Source organism: Aristolochia californica, unplaced genomic scaffold, assembly GCF_029961685.1.
Source record: "Aristolochia californica isolate CCGP_79_NKW_82.1479 unplaced genomic scaffold, dmAriCali1.0.hap1 SCAF_9, whole genome shotgun sequence".
NCBI classification, from domain to species: Eukaryota; Viridiplantae; Streptophyta; class Magnoliopsida; order Piperales; family Aristolochiaceae; genus Aristolochia; species Aristolochia californica.
Genome location: NW_027182290.1, coordinates 35,517,034 through 35,531,486, shown reverse-complemented (window position 1 = coordinate 35,531,486; position 14,453 = coordinate 35,517,034). Strand labels below are relative to the sequence as shown.

Here is a 14,453-nt window from a genome sequence, read left to right as displayed (position 1 = left end):
TTATTTTTTCCCCTTATTTTACATGGGCATCCAAACAAGAGAAAATAAACTTATTTTATTTTATTTTCTCCGTTAACTTACTAAATCATTTTAATGTTCAATATCTTTTTATCTTATTCATTGTTTCTTTCAAGATATTTTGGCAAAGAGGACGATTGGTTATGGGCACGAAAAAGAGACATTCTACCACTTTGGAATGTTCGATACAACCATCTTCTCCAACATTTAATATAACTATTTCACCTTTTTTAGTGGCACTTGTGGTTGGAACATCCCTCCTCAGTCAAGATTCTCCAGTTATCTCTAGATTTACCTTCTACTTTATCATTTTAGTGGGAATCTTGTCAAATCGTGAAGCACCATAGAGCGTCTTTTCCACTTAGTTTGAGTTGTTTTAATAGTTTATTTGAAATAGTTCACTCAATTGTATGGAGCCCCTACGAGTTATCTAGTATCTTTTGTTTCCAATTTTTTGTTTCATTTATTGATCACTTATAGTTGGTCCACAAAGCTATATCTTCTAGGGGAGAAATCCAAGGTCTTTGATGTATTCTAGAATTTTTATAGTAAAATAAATAATCAATTGGTATTTCACTTTGTGTTTTACATATTGATAATGGGCTTGAATTCATGAATCATAAATTTGATACATTTTGTAACACCAATGGCATCATGCATCAGTCTTCCTGTTTTTATACCTTACAACAGAATGAAATTGTAGAACAAAAGATTCACCACTTGCTTGATGTTGCCAACACTATGCTCTTTCAATTGAAGGTCTCCAAGTCTTATTGAGGTGATGTTATCTTCATTGCTTGCTTTCTAATTAGTAGGATGTCGTCATTTGTGTCCTTTACAAATCCTCAAGCCGGCTACTGAGTTGTTTCTCCTTTGCCCTCGAGTCTTTGGTTCTATGTTGTGTCCATGTTCTTGGGTAATCTCTTAATAAATTGTCTCCTCAATCAGATAAATGTGTCTTCCTTGGTTATTCATACTAACCAAGCTTGTTTTGTTCGAACTTGTACTCAACTTGGTACTAACCGTTCCATTTCCAAGCTTGTTTGATTTGATTCATTGTCTAGTTCATTCAAAAAAATTGCGTTATCTTTGTTGTCTTTTTTTATTTTTCTTTCATATAGGAAGTGGTGTTTTCTCCTCATTAGAAACAAGAAAACTTTCACTGAAAATAAGCGTGATTTCTCAGAATATAAAACAGTTAAGATGCACCAATTACCTTAACAGCATCGCTATGGAGATAATAATGGACAATGGGGAACTATACATTTTTCCTAGGCCGATCATTTGCAACAGTGATGTAGTGGGTACTTAATGAGTCGCAGGATTGCACTTAGCTATCTACAGGAGAGTCACTCGATTCCCAACGACCACATTTGTAATTTACTTCTCTCAAATTGTTCATGAAGCAACTTACGAATTCTCTTTCTCAGACCAGATGCTTCTTCCGGTAGGAACCATCTGCCACCAAACTGAAGAACACGAGGCATTTTAGCCACACAAAAAAGTGAAATGTGAAATGAAACCAAAGGAGTAGAACATTACCATAGAAAGATCTTTCCTCCCAAGTCTGGTTGGGGCTTCCTCAATGAAGCGCTCCATGAAGTACAGTACAAAAAGGCCACAGTCATAATCATTTCTCTGCTGCGGCACCTGGTATTGCAAATGGCAACTGTCAGTTATCAACAATAATAAAGAAAAAGACTGAAGATGACAAACGGGTTTTGTTAGATTATGTTCCACGATGGGCAGACACTAGTTTCCATAATTATATTCAGTGTAATGTCAAACCATCCATAAGAAAACAACATAAAGAAACAATTATCCACCGTTAAAAAGTTTAGATTACAGACATCAAAAGTTGAGAAAGCATTAACAAAATTGAGAAGACTTAGAATCAAAACCCTAAACTTGTATAGTGATATCAAAATTGACTCGGAAAAGTTGATGAAGTAGAGACACGGTTTGTTGGTCCACAGAAGGGAGGGCTGTGATGCAATTATCTGGTATCAGGCTCTTTCTCAAACAGCATCCTCCTATAAGCACCTCCCTTAGCCCCAGTCGCAGAAGATCCAAGCATAATATCACAAGTATGGTAATTTAATTGGTCCATTGAAGGCAATCTATTTCTTATGAACTGCTGTCCCCAGGAAGATTTTAACACGTAATGTAATACAAGAGAGAATGTCCAGTCGTCAACCCTGCCTTTCAGCCAATCAGAGGAAGAAACAGCTTCATTGCCCCTTCAGTTTCTTGGCTCCGGGTGCAATTCAAAACAAGTTTAGGATAACCTCTATTCCCCCTGCCTCCTCCTTTTGGAACTTGCCAATAAAATCAGCACCTGTTAAAAACTACTGTAGCTGTTGTCCCATGGTTGCGTAGGAAGGAAAGAAACAACAGGGCTCTTCTCCAATTTGGAGGCCTCATTGAGAAAATATTGCACATAAAACTAGTATGGACAAATACCTACAAAGGTCTGCCTCCCCTTTTCCATCATCAGAAAACACTGAAATTAATGGTCTCTCTCTCCCAACCTCAGCTCAGCAGTATATGTGTTTCTCCTCATCGCTCCTTCAAGCTAAACTCCAAAGGAAATTTTTTAGGGAACCCTGGTCCTATTGGGTTCGGGTGCATTATTAGGGATCACCTGGTTTTTCCTCTTATGACTTTCTCTGGCCCCATTCCCTTGGCACTTGTGATTGAGCTGAAGCTGAAACCAGGGCTCTACTCCAAGAACTGAAATGATATGTGCAGCATTTCTCAGCCCCAGTGATAATGGAAAGGGAATCTTAGATTGTTATAAGCCGGATGAAAGAAGGCTCCACGTTTCCATAGCAGTACAGTTAAGTTTATGATGAAATACCTTATTGGCATTAATTTGGCAGCACACTTTAGCGCTGCTAATAAAGTATCAGATATATTTGTAAGCACGGTATCTCCTGGCCAGCATTAGTGGTGCAGAGGAGCTAAGGGCCCCTTCTCAGCCCTCTTCCTGTAATTGATTATTTTTTTCTCAGCAATAAAAGCTAACCACCATTTCAAACAAAAAAGTAAATATAAATATAGAAACTAGTCTACTGTGCTAATGATCAGCATTGAACTGGATTTGGACTATAGAAGCTATGAAGAAAAGTTCAGGTTGTAACAAAGAAAAAAGAGAAGTATGAAGATGAAAAATGATGTAAGCATGCAGAATGCACTGCTAAAAAGATTTTTACCGGGATTATTTTCTGCTCAACTCTATGAGAAAGGTTCTTCCCTACTCTGCCAGAAAAAGTGATACTTGTGGGATGACCAATTTGATTTATGTATTTCCATTCTTCTTTTAAAAAGCTACATAAGATCAGAGAACTTCTCTCAGATTTAAGAAAACAGCATACCAAAGAGACTATAAAAAATATAACAATCACACCATCCATAACGCTAAGCAAAAGATCCTACACAGTAGGTAGTCTGCCTGTTGCATCCACACATGAAATGAATACAAAGGTCTTGTAAACTTAAAACAATTTTTTCAAGAAAACAAGAAAAAGAAACACACTGTTATACTTAACACAGGACCACAACACACACCTACTGTGCAGTACAAAAAAACACAGATCATTGATAAACAACAAATAAGTTTGAATAATATAAAATACAACAAAATTCACAACGGTTCCATCTGTTTTTCGAACATATTTAAGTTTGATTGTTTTGTTTAAAAGTTACAGTGGATGGTTTGGAGGCAACAAAAAAATTTCCCAAACAATCAAATAGTAAGTATCTTCTGGTGTCTTGGTGGATATTTTCTTTCTCATATCTGCAGCATTGAGTCCTCTGGATGGTCTGAACATATCAAAATCAAGGGTAGAAATTTTTCTATCATCCTGCTACTTTTATTTGATTAAATGATTTGGTCTTCAGAATATTATAATACACTAATAAAAAAAGGGGCATGTACACACAAAATAAATGGATACTGAGACCAGTCTCCATGCTTTTCTCAAGCAGTTTTAGGTAATGAAACATGATGTTAAGAACATGCTAAGGATTCACAAATAAAAAACTAAAATGCTCCAAGGATAAGAAAATCGGCAAGCACTACCATAAAAGCCCACCTAACACTAAAGTCAACACGAATTTTTAGTGGGTCCTAAAAAAACCAGTAGGCCATACCAACTCACTTTCTTTTCCCATCATGCTTTGGACATGATGGGTCAAGTATATATCAAATGCCCTTTTTGTATGACAAAGTCCTATTCCTGAGATAGTGCTTCCAAATGCAGGTGCAACAAGTATACTATAAGCTGTTATCATAGCTAGAGCAAAAGCAGCACTATATCTGAAAACAAGAAATGTAAATAGAAGAGAGTCCTCAATCATATGCAAATGGATTTAACATATTAGGGTTCAACTGCAGCACCTTCCAATGTTCTCAAAAATTATGCTGCTTGGATGGAATCCCAATGAATCCAAATGTAGAACAACTGGACTCAAGTCCTCTTCCTTTGCAGGAAAAGAAATAATGACCAAACTCCAGTGATGGCTGTAAATATCAAAACCACTTAAGTGCAGAACAGAAGAAAATCAATAAAACTAGCACATTTACAACTGTTGGAGATCATATGTACAGGTTCACATAAAAAGAATATGCTCTTTATGTATGCATTTTTTTTAAAACAGAGATAAAATGCTTTTTATTAATTAAAAAAATAAAAAGCCCCTTCCAGAGGGGAAACACATTCCATGTTATTCAAAACATAATGTGAAATAAAGCTAAGTGGTCATGACCAAATATCTTTAAAACTCACTCTGCATGTATTGGCAAAAATATGTATGCCTTATCAAAAATATTAACACCTTTCCACCACCTTCTGAATTTCTCATACAAAGTGTCCTTATCACAGCCCTGTAAATCACAAAGTGACAAAATTATCTCATTCACCAAAAAAATGGCTAAATTATATTAATGGAATTATCAACGACAAAAAGAGAAATCAAATAAAATAAACCAAAAAAATTATCTAAATAGTAAGAAAAGTGAATGTATGCGTAACAGGATACTCTTCATATGTTAAGTTGAGGCAGGCACACAAATGGCAAATTATGAGAGAAAACATGTGTGCAAAGTAGATGATTGGAGTTACATCCTTTATCCACTTCTTATACTAATTGCTGATTTCCTTCTTTAGAGGCTATTTTGTGAGATGTTCCACATATCCTTGGTAATGAGGAATTTTTGAAAGGGAATGATTGAAAGTAATTTTGACTATCATTCAGATTGATGATATTTTCTTTTGTGAATTTCAACTCATGTTAGAAGTAACATATGATTTTGATAGCTAGTTTGGGGATGAAGTAACATCTGATATTGTCTTTGAATCTTAAGAATGGACAGAATTAAACCAGAGCTAGAAACTATGCATAAAGAATGCAAGGACTTAAATGGGTTGTAAGATCAGGCCGTAAACTGAGAAGAGCAAACTTTGAGGAAGAGACTTGTCAGTTTCCAAGAGAGAATAAGTGAAAAGTCACCAATATAAAAAAGCTGCTCAGTTGAATCTCAATGGACCAGATCTGTGGATGTTGACTAAAACCCTATGTAACAAGACACGACCTGAACTCTTCTTCACTTGCATAATAAGACTTGGAGGAAAAAATGCCAACAGTCTAATCGAAATCCACATAGAACAAGAACATTATCTCTTGTTTTTTTTTTTTGTGGCTTGTGAGGAAATTTAAAACAGTTACTTGAGATAAAAAAAAAACAATCTTGAATCAGTTCTACATTTTTTTTTCAGAAACACAAAACTCAGCCACCATGGTGGATCTGATTTCATTGAAATCCATGACATCATTAAAGCTAAGACTCCTATTTCTTCTTGGGAGGAAAAATTTTGAGATTACAGGTTGACTCCTGCAAGGAGTGCCCACATTCCAGCCTCCACTCTCTGTTCTCACCACCAACACCTGAAGCCCCATGCTCCCAACCAAACTGCCATCAAAATTTAGTTCTAACTAACCATGTTGTGGAAGCACCACCTGAGTGACAGAGGAGTGGATGAGGTTTCTGAAGTCAAATCATGATCTTGTAATGCAGATGAGGGAGCTAGAAGCAGAAGCAGGCATTTTCTTATGTGCTTGCCGATAGCAGAATGGAGAGCTGGGCAGCTTCAAATATACACCCCAAGGAGCCAGAAGAATGCTGAAATGTCGTCTTGTTCAGCTTTTCTGTAAACGCCATGGAATGGTGGCCATACTCAACTTTCATAGAGCTCTACTAATGCAAGGAAATGGCCAAAACCAAGCTGGAGAATGCTGCAAATAAGCAAATACTCACACCAAACTTACTGAGAATGACCTTCATAGTTGGAAGCTTAAAGGGCAGTGGAGAAGTATATGATCAGCTGACTCCTCACTTTTCCACAAGAGTGCATAAATTGTTTGCACTTTGAACCCTTTTGATTCAGTTCATCACAAGTTACAATTTTTCTGTGAGCTGCTCTCCAGATGTTCAAAAAACATGAACCAGATAATTAAAGAAAGAAACATTTGTAAAGGACTACCAGAGTAGGTTATGATACCATGTGAAGATCAATCCTTCAAGATTTGATGAAGAAAACTGAACTTTGGACGACAAGTTGCCATTGCACAAAATGTTGGCATTAAGGCATCTGCCAAAATAGCAGACTTCCTAATCCCTCCTTTTTTTTTCTGATAACCAAGTCGCTCTTTCTATTACATTAAATAACTATACAGTTACATATCGAAAGACAAAAATACCCCCGACTAATACAAAAAATGAACAACTTCACATATTTATAATTAGATCCCTATTTTAAGAATAATTACACAAAAAACCCTAACTTCAACAGTAAGCTCTAAAAACAAGTTAGCAAATGCACTTAGTCACTCGCATCAGGTTTTAACATTTTGTGAAATATCTTCAAAAAAAAAAAAAAAAACATTTTGAGAAATATCTGTACTTTTTTGAGTGATGAGATATTTGTACTTTCATCCATACTTTGACCGTATTCTCAACAATGCAGCTTTAGGAGCTCCAATTGATTACCTAACGCACAACTATATTCAAGATTTTTATTTGAGATTCAAGATGTCACAAGAGTTTTTTTTTTTTTTTAAATAAGATTTTTATTTGAGATTACCTAACGCACAACTATATTGCAAGCAGAAGAAAGAACACATACTTAACTAAAGAAGGCCCTCTTCCACAACAAGCTATTGGAGGGAAACGCCTAATTTAGCCTGATTATCAAGAGTTACCTAAAGAAGTGACACAATCCATATGCTCGAGTAGATTCAATGAATTAGCCAACAAATTGAGAACAGAAAGAAAATAAAATACGAGCTAAAGTTGCAATAAAATTTCATTAATTTCAATTCAATAACCATAGTCACCTCTTAGAACTGAGACTCCTTTAAACCATGGACTTGCTAGCTCAATATAGAATTTCCTAGGACTTAACTAAATAAAATTTAACCAAGACATTTTAAAGACAAAATCAGATTTGGGTCGGGTTGGAAGGAACTTGCCCAATATAAAAGGGGTGAGTCCAGCACCTGACCCAATTCAGACCCATTAAAATCCAGGTTGACTAGAGTCTGGAAACCATGGCATCAACTAGGTACTTTTGGTAAAGACAAAAAACATTTCCAAAAATATTCAGTTATCTTTATTTACAGACACCTATCTTGACAAAATCAATAACCTCATCATATACCTAACTCTTCTAGGTTATTTTTGGTGCACAATCTCATGTAAACACTGGTTCAAGTGACTAAGGTGGTTTAATAGAGGCTTCTTAGGAGGCACAATTATTTAAATTTATGGGTCCCATTGCATAGTTGATGTGACGACTGCAGAAGCTTTTTCTCCCAGCCAAAGGATCAAGATCTTTTTCAAGTATTGCTCTTGCCACCGATTATTAAAGACAGCTCACCTAATACCGGTCTATGGGTAAACCAGAGTCCCTGTTGGTCTTGGAATTTGAAATTTATTTTGATGAAATTTTGGATCTCATTGCTGCCTCCCCCAACCATGTCTCTTGGACTCATGTCCTCCAAAATTCTCTTTATGAGGACTCTGGCAAATGAAGATGTACCTAGAACAAAATTTATGCCTCTCTATCATGAACTTATGCTCTTTATCCTTCTTTTTCTTTAGATTTTTCTCTCTCCTCCCTCTAGACCTCGTGCCTTCTTGTACTTGTATTTTACTTCTTTTTTTCCTTCCAATAACATTTCTGTAAGCGAGTGAACTTTAGGGTTTTAGAGAGAGAAAGAGAGAAAAGAGGAAGAAGTCAGAGCGCTAGAATAGCTCTGCTTCGGGGTTGAGCTCGACCCCCAGGTCCTTTCATAGACTTTGGAAAAATAAATTACAGAAATGCCCCTTATAGCTTAAAAACACTTGAACCCTTATATCTCCCTACATACTTATTCAAATTACATGAAAATTGAACTAGACATAAAAATAAACATATAGAATAAGATAGTGTAGCTGCTGGACTTTATAGTAAGTGAAAAATGACGTTATTGCCCTTCAGTAGATTTTCTAACAGTTTCCATCTACTTGTTTTTTTTTTTTTTTTTGAAATGTATGTTGTAATCTTTATCAAAAGAAGGCGATAAGTACATAAACCAACATTCATTTGTATGTCTAAGAAATATTACCTTGTTTGATACAGCTTCCTCAAGCTTTTTGTAAAAATATGTATTGAAGAAATGATAATCCTCCCCAGGCCTTTCACTTGGAGACTTTGATTTCTGAAGGTATCTGCCAAAATGTGACAATTAGAGTGGACAATATAGTAACTATCCCATAGGTAACTATTTCACACAAAGACAAAACATAAGGCATAGATGAATTGTCATTTTGTTGAAAATTTATTCATGAACTATCTTGAAGTACTACTACCTTCCATAAATATAGATTCATGCCCACAAAATTCACTTTTTTTAAACCAAATTCTTTTAAAGCCAAAAGGTCAAAAAAAACAGCAAACAAGCATTGACTACAGAGGAGAGATCAACAAGAGATTGATGATCAACCGTAAGCTACTTGTCAGTGAGACTGTTTACACTAAATCGACAATAATGGAGTAATTCTTTTAGTTCCTTATGGGACTCCTCATAATTGGAAATAACAGAAGAACAACATTCGTTTATCCAATGAATGGTATTTGCCTAAGAACAAGCTGGCATTCTTGTACTTTTAACTCATTTTCAATTTGTCACCTGCTCCCACATTCAGGAGCATGCACCCATATCAGAATCAACTATTTTTGAGGAATGTAACACTGACAAATTGCTGCTGCGCATTGTAAGACCATCCAACTTTTGCTCATTTTTCACCAGGTATTGTGCTTATCTTTTTTTTTATTTTCCCTAAAAAATGAATGGCAGTTAAAAATAGATGACTTTACAGGAGCACAGACATGCATAGACATACCCAAAGCAAAGAATTGTTTAATGCCTCTTTCAACACTATTTAAGGATTGTTTGCTGGAAAAATAACAACAGAATAATAGTTTTCCTTTAACTAATAGCCGCTGGAAACAAACTCTCCTTAACAAGTTTTCCTGTCTTTGTACCTTCTTGGTTTATTATTCCCTTTGTTTCTTATTGGAAGATTTGAAACTCATTTTCCTATCCATTTAAACATTTTGGTAGATGAGAATTTGGGATGAAAATTTTTCCATCACTAAAACCTGCAGAAACACAAGCAAAGATTGGTTAAATGAAAATTTTTCCATTTGCATTTTTTTTTCCAATAGTCTCTTAAGGCTTCAAAATTTAAGGATGCCTTCATGGAGCTTTTGAAGAGTACCAAGCAATAGTCATAAGTTGGATGAGGAGAATTCTACCACGGTGGATGTTACACTATTATGAAGCAATATGAGGCCTCCTCTGCAACTTCCTCAGTAGAGTCTCTAGCAAGAAATGGAGTCATCCCCCAACAGTGAGGTGAACAACATTCCCCATGTAGTACAAAATTGATGTTCTCTCAATTTTCTGATAGGCTTGTTTTCTAGCATCTCTCATTCCCTTTGATGTAATCGCTCTTTATTAAATAAGTAAAAAATAAAATGCAACCAAGACAAACAAAAACAGGGGACTAAAAGAGTACATCAAAACCGTGAATTTTGGCAAGAAAAACTGAAACACACAAAAGTGATAGAAAACAATGATTTAAAGGATTAAACCTAAATGCAAAATGAGAATATGATCTGTCAAGTGAACAAATTAATTCATTCATCGTGAAATGCAAAATAAAGAGAACCTTTAGGTCTGAAACAATCCACAGGTTATTTGGAAATAAAGCTTATAGTGAGACCTTGGTCCTATGGTCTTATTCAGTATCTTAAATCATTTTCTTTCTATACAAGATGACCAGAATAGATATTTTGAGACATTGTTTTATGAAATGAAAATTTCTGGTAAACTATGAGAGACTAACCAAGATATACTGATGACTATGGAACCAAACCATTTTTCTTTTTTCATTTCTTTGAAGATGATGAGGATTTCATTAAAAAGAAAGAGGACAAATCCCAAAGAAAGACCCGTGATAATCAAAATACAAAGAAACAAAACCTAAAATACAATCAGTAACATCTAGAGGGAAAGAATCCCCCTTGACAAAACACTGTAGGAAAATGCCTTGACAAGACCACAAATACACCATGCAGTTTGCACTGTGTAATACATGAGTCCATTGAACCTGAACAGGCCAGGATTTTAATAATCACATCCTAAATAGGATGGAAATGCCAGGGAGGACCCTTGCTAGAGAAGAACCATCAAATAATCACCAAGGAATTCCCTCCACCACATGCGAACGAGAAATACTGGCAAAAATGACGGAAATCACAAAGAAGGGCACAGAGTACAACCTTAGACAAATCACAATTACGAAATGGCAGCAAGTATACCTAAATGGTCAGGAATTACTCTCCCAACTCTAGCAGGGCCTAGATTCCCACCAGAGCTCCCACCAAAATTCAGCTTAAACTAACTCACAGGGGAAGGCTCCCAAGACCTCTAGCAGGGCTTAGATTCCCTCCAGAGCTCCCACCAAAATTCAGCTTAAACTAACTCACAGGGGAAGGCTCCCAAGAAACAATAGTAAGATTCTAAAATCAGAAGAAGCTGTTATATCCCTCCAATGCATTCTTAAGACTAAACTAAACAAAAGCTGTAGACAGGAAACAATTATTTCTCATTTCTAAGATGGAATAGAACTCCAGTAATTAATTAATCCCAGGTCCCAAAAGTCCATCTAAAGAGGTATTGCATCACATTGGCAGGTCACATAAAATCTCTCTAAAAATTAACACAAAATGTCAGAAGTTAGTTATTACCCACTTTATGCATGGGTCACATCAGGACAATGACCTGGATGTTCAGCAATTCCACTTTTTATTTTTGTTGGGACATAAATATTATGAATGAAAAAGGAAGACAGAATAATTACAACAAACAAAAGAGAGACAATATGAACAAGCACGCCTCTCAGAGGCAGAATTTTTCCGACAACATGGTGGTGGAGGCCAAAACCAGCTCTAGCAAGAATTAGCAAGTGAAATAGCTGACTGCAGAATCTGAGAGCAAATGCCCCAAACATAGTTGGGTTAAGGCTCTGAACATGATGATAATACAAGATGCAAAGGAAATATGACAAGGCATTTGCTTCCATAACATACTTGTCGAAAACTCAGTACAAGGGCATTTTGATCATTTCACTTTATATTCTTATTCTTATTCTTATTAATAAGTCAAGCCTCAGCCCATTGCATCAACACAACAAAATAGCATAATTTTTAACAATCTGAAGCAAATATTCACTTACTGAATGTAATAATTCATAACAGGTGATGACACAAAGGATTCGGGATCTAAGCATTCCATATCAGAGAAGCAAAGTTCCACAGCCTCAGGATCACTCCTGCATGCAGAAAAGGCCATGTTACACACTAATTGTACTTAATACTCCTAAATGGGAAACCATGAGATTCAATTGTTCCATTAATATTTGCAAAATAGATAAGAGTAAAGGAATACCTTGAAGGGTAATAAATTTTAGCATCCTTCAGCCTAAAGGTAACAAATGTCAAACTTCAGCTGATTGAAATTTTGATAACTTGGAGATTGAATATAACTGAAATTATAAAAGCCAAACATATGTCAAAAGATATCGTCTTTGTAAAATTTACTTTACCATTTTTTGGACGTTTCCACTTCTACAGGATGAGCGGATTGTGCATCCTCCTCATCCAAAAGAACCACAGTCTGTTGGACCTGTCTCATTGAGAAGAAAATCTTTCAGTTACTTCTGCACTAAACAATAAAAATCATAACTGCATAAAACAACAACAAATATTAGACCAATAGATTAGCTAAACTTGGGACCTCTCTTCAATCTCTCACTGTTTGGGACGGTCCTTTTAGCTCTGTTGTAGCTTTCTCTTTTAATAAAATCAGCACTATTTCAAAAAAAATAAAAAAACAATAACAAGAACAATAATAACAAAGATAAAGCACATGACCGTTATCACTTGGAATAGTAAAAGGAAACATTAGAATATTCATGGAGCACAGAATTAGAAAGCAAGGTTACCTTTCTTACTTTTGAAGCTGGTGAAGATTTTATTTGGCCATCCCTTCCATTCAAGAGTTATCAACAAAATATTAGATAGGTATCTCAAATTCTAAGCACACCTTATGGTCAATAATTATAAAGAACTGTCATACTAAATTCAAGTAACTGGATGGTTCAATATTTTGTTCATATATACATATCCATATGTCCCAAGAAAGAGAGAGAGGAAGAGAGACATGTAGAATTTGCCAACTCCATTCAAGCACAGTTTTTTGAAAAACTTAGACACTATTAAAATGAGAAAAAAATAATGTGAATTATTATTATACAAGATATCTACAATAGGAAAAAAAATACAGAAATGAATGCCCTAAAGTTAGATATCAATCATTTTGAAGTTGATTGGGCTAGTAAAAAAGAATATCAATTTATTAGATGAAAATCTAAAATTTTCTAACTTGAAAAGGGTATAGAAGAAAAACAAAATGGCCAGCAGTCAAGTAATGGAAATTTGGATAAAAAAAAAAAAAACTAAAGAAACCCAACCAATCATGAGTACATGAGAATAATTAATATTGTGATAAACCCTAAAGTAACCAATGATTTAAAAATGTTAAGATGGCAATATATTAGAATTGGAACAGGAAAATAAAGGCTCAGACAAAGGAAAAGCATACTTCTCAGAAGAACGGGCAGGCAAGCTTCTCCCATTAAAAGAAGAAGAAAATTCAGAGGAATAGATGTCACTCTGATCGGTATTCGGGCGTCCACTTTTATCTGTCATCACAGCCGAACTGCTTGGAAATCTAAAAGGTAAGTTCCTTGAAGACAGTGAGTACCGCTTTCCCTTTCTCTATCCTTGTCCAACTCTTGCGGTAAGTCCAACCAAAATAATTCAGGTCCTCATCAATTGCATTAGAGAGGCTACCATCTGACTGACGAATGACGAAAGAGAATGTGTATTGATCTGTTAAGTAAGCATTAAAAAATGGGGACCTATCAAAGAGATACAGAAAGTCAAACAGAAGTATCCAGAGTCACAAAGTTACTGAACTTTGGCCTGTGGATATTTTGGATATAAACCATATCTACATGTGATAAGGACCCGCCAGCTTAAAGGTGATTGGAGTAGCCACATAAAAAGCAGACCAAATCCGATAAATCTGATGATATGAAGAAATAGGGAACGCAAGGTTAAAACGCCCATTAAAAGACACATTAATAACCTTCCATAGTCTGGACAACTTTCTGCGCTCTTGCTCATCAGTCAAGCCCTTTAGAACGGCCCTAAGCTTTTCGCCTCTGTCAGGCAACTTGTGAGAGAGATGGAGGTGACGTTGGTGCCGCTGAATCGACTCAGCGAGCTGGCAATCTGGGTGAGACTCAAAATTTTCTTTCAAGGATGATCCGGGCAAGACCTCGAGCTCCGCCGGAGGCTCGTCGCTATTTCGTGAGAATATACTCTTCCAGTTAAGCTGCAGATGAACTTTCTCCATGGCCGGAAATTTCCGAGCGACTCCCGACGACACGAAGATTGACAGGAAATCCATTAAACACTCCATGAAAATTTAAGATTATCAAATATTATTACTTAAATCAAATAAATTGTTTTTACATAATAAAATTTATTGAATTATTGTTTAATTATCGAAACACAAAAGGCCAAAATTGTAGTCATCTTTAGTTTATGATTGTCCGTCTTCGTCTAGATGAAAGATTTTTTATTTAATTTAAAATAACTTGTATGATATTCTATAGTTTATTAATCGAAATAGAATAACAAATATTAAAAATATATAATATCATGCTATCTTTTAAAGTGTTTTCCATTACATTA

At 35.5% G+C, this 14,453-nt stretch overlaps 1 protein-coding gene across 3 annotated transcripts; it reads right to left on the bottom strand.

The window, feature by feature from the left end:
- Window positions 1-1,181: 1,181 nt before the first annotated feature.
- Window positions 1,182-13,818, bottom strand: LOC137940469 (ubiquitin-like-specific protease 1D). Of its 3 annotated transcripts, XM_068785546.1 has the most exons (12): window positions 13,671-13,818; window positions 13,294-13,551; window positions 12,635-12,677; window positions 12,236-12,315; window positions 12,079-12,111; window positions 11,867-11,962; window positions 8,689-8,791; window positions 4,809-4,906; window positions 4,421-4,543; window positions 3,234-3,348; window positions 1,561-1,668; window positions 1,182-1,487 (listed from the first exon to the last, which is right to left on the bottom strand). In XM_068785546.1, the coding sequence occupies exons 2-12, from the start codon at window positions 13,398-13,400 to the stop codon at window positions 1,368-1,370; spliced, it is 1,026 nt and encodes a 341-aa protein (XP_068641647.1). In that variant the 5' UTR covers window positions 13,401-13,551; window positions 13,671-13,818; the 3' UTR covers window positions 1,182-1,367. The 3 variants fall into 3 exon arrangements, with proteins under 3 accessions (XP_068641647.1, XP_068641648.1, XP_068641649.1); XM_068785547.1 differs by lacking the exon at window positions 4,421-4,543; XM_068785548.1 differs by lacking the exons at window positions 1,182-1,487; window positions 1,561-1,668 and adding an exon at window positions 4,182-4,339 and having other exon boundaries at window positions 3,271-3,348.
- Between the last annotated feature and the right edge of the window lie 635 nt (window positions 13,819-14,453).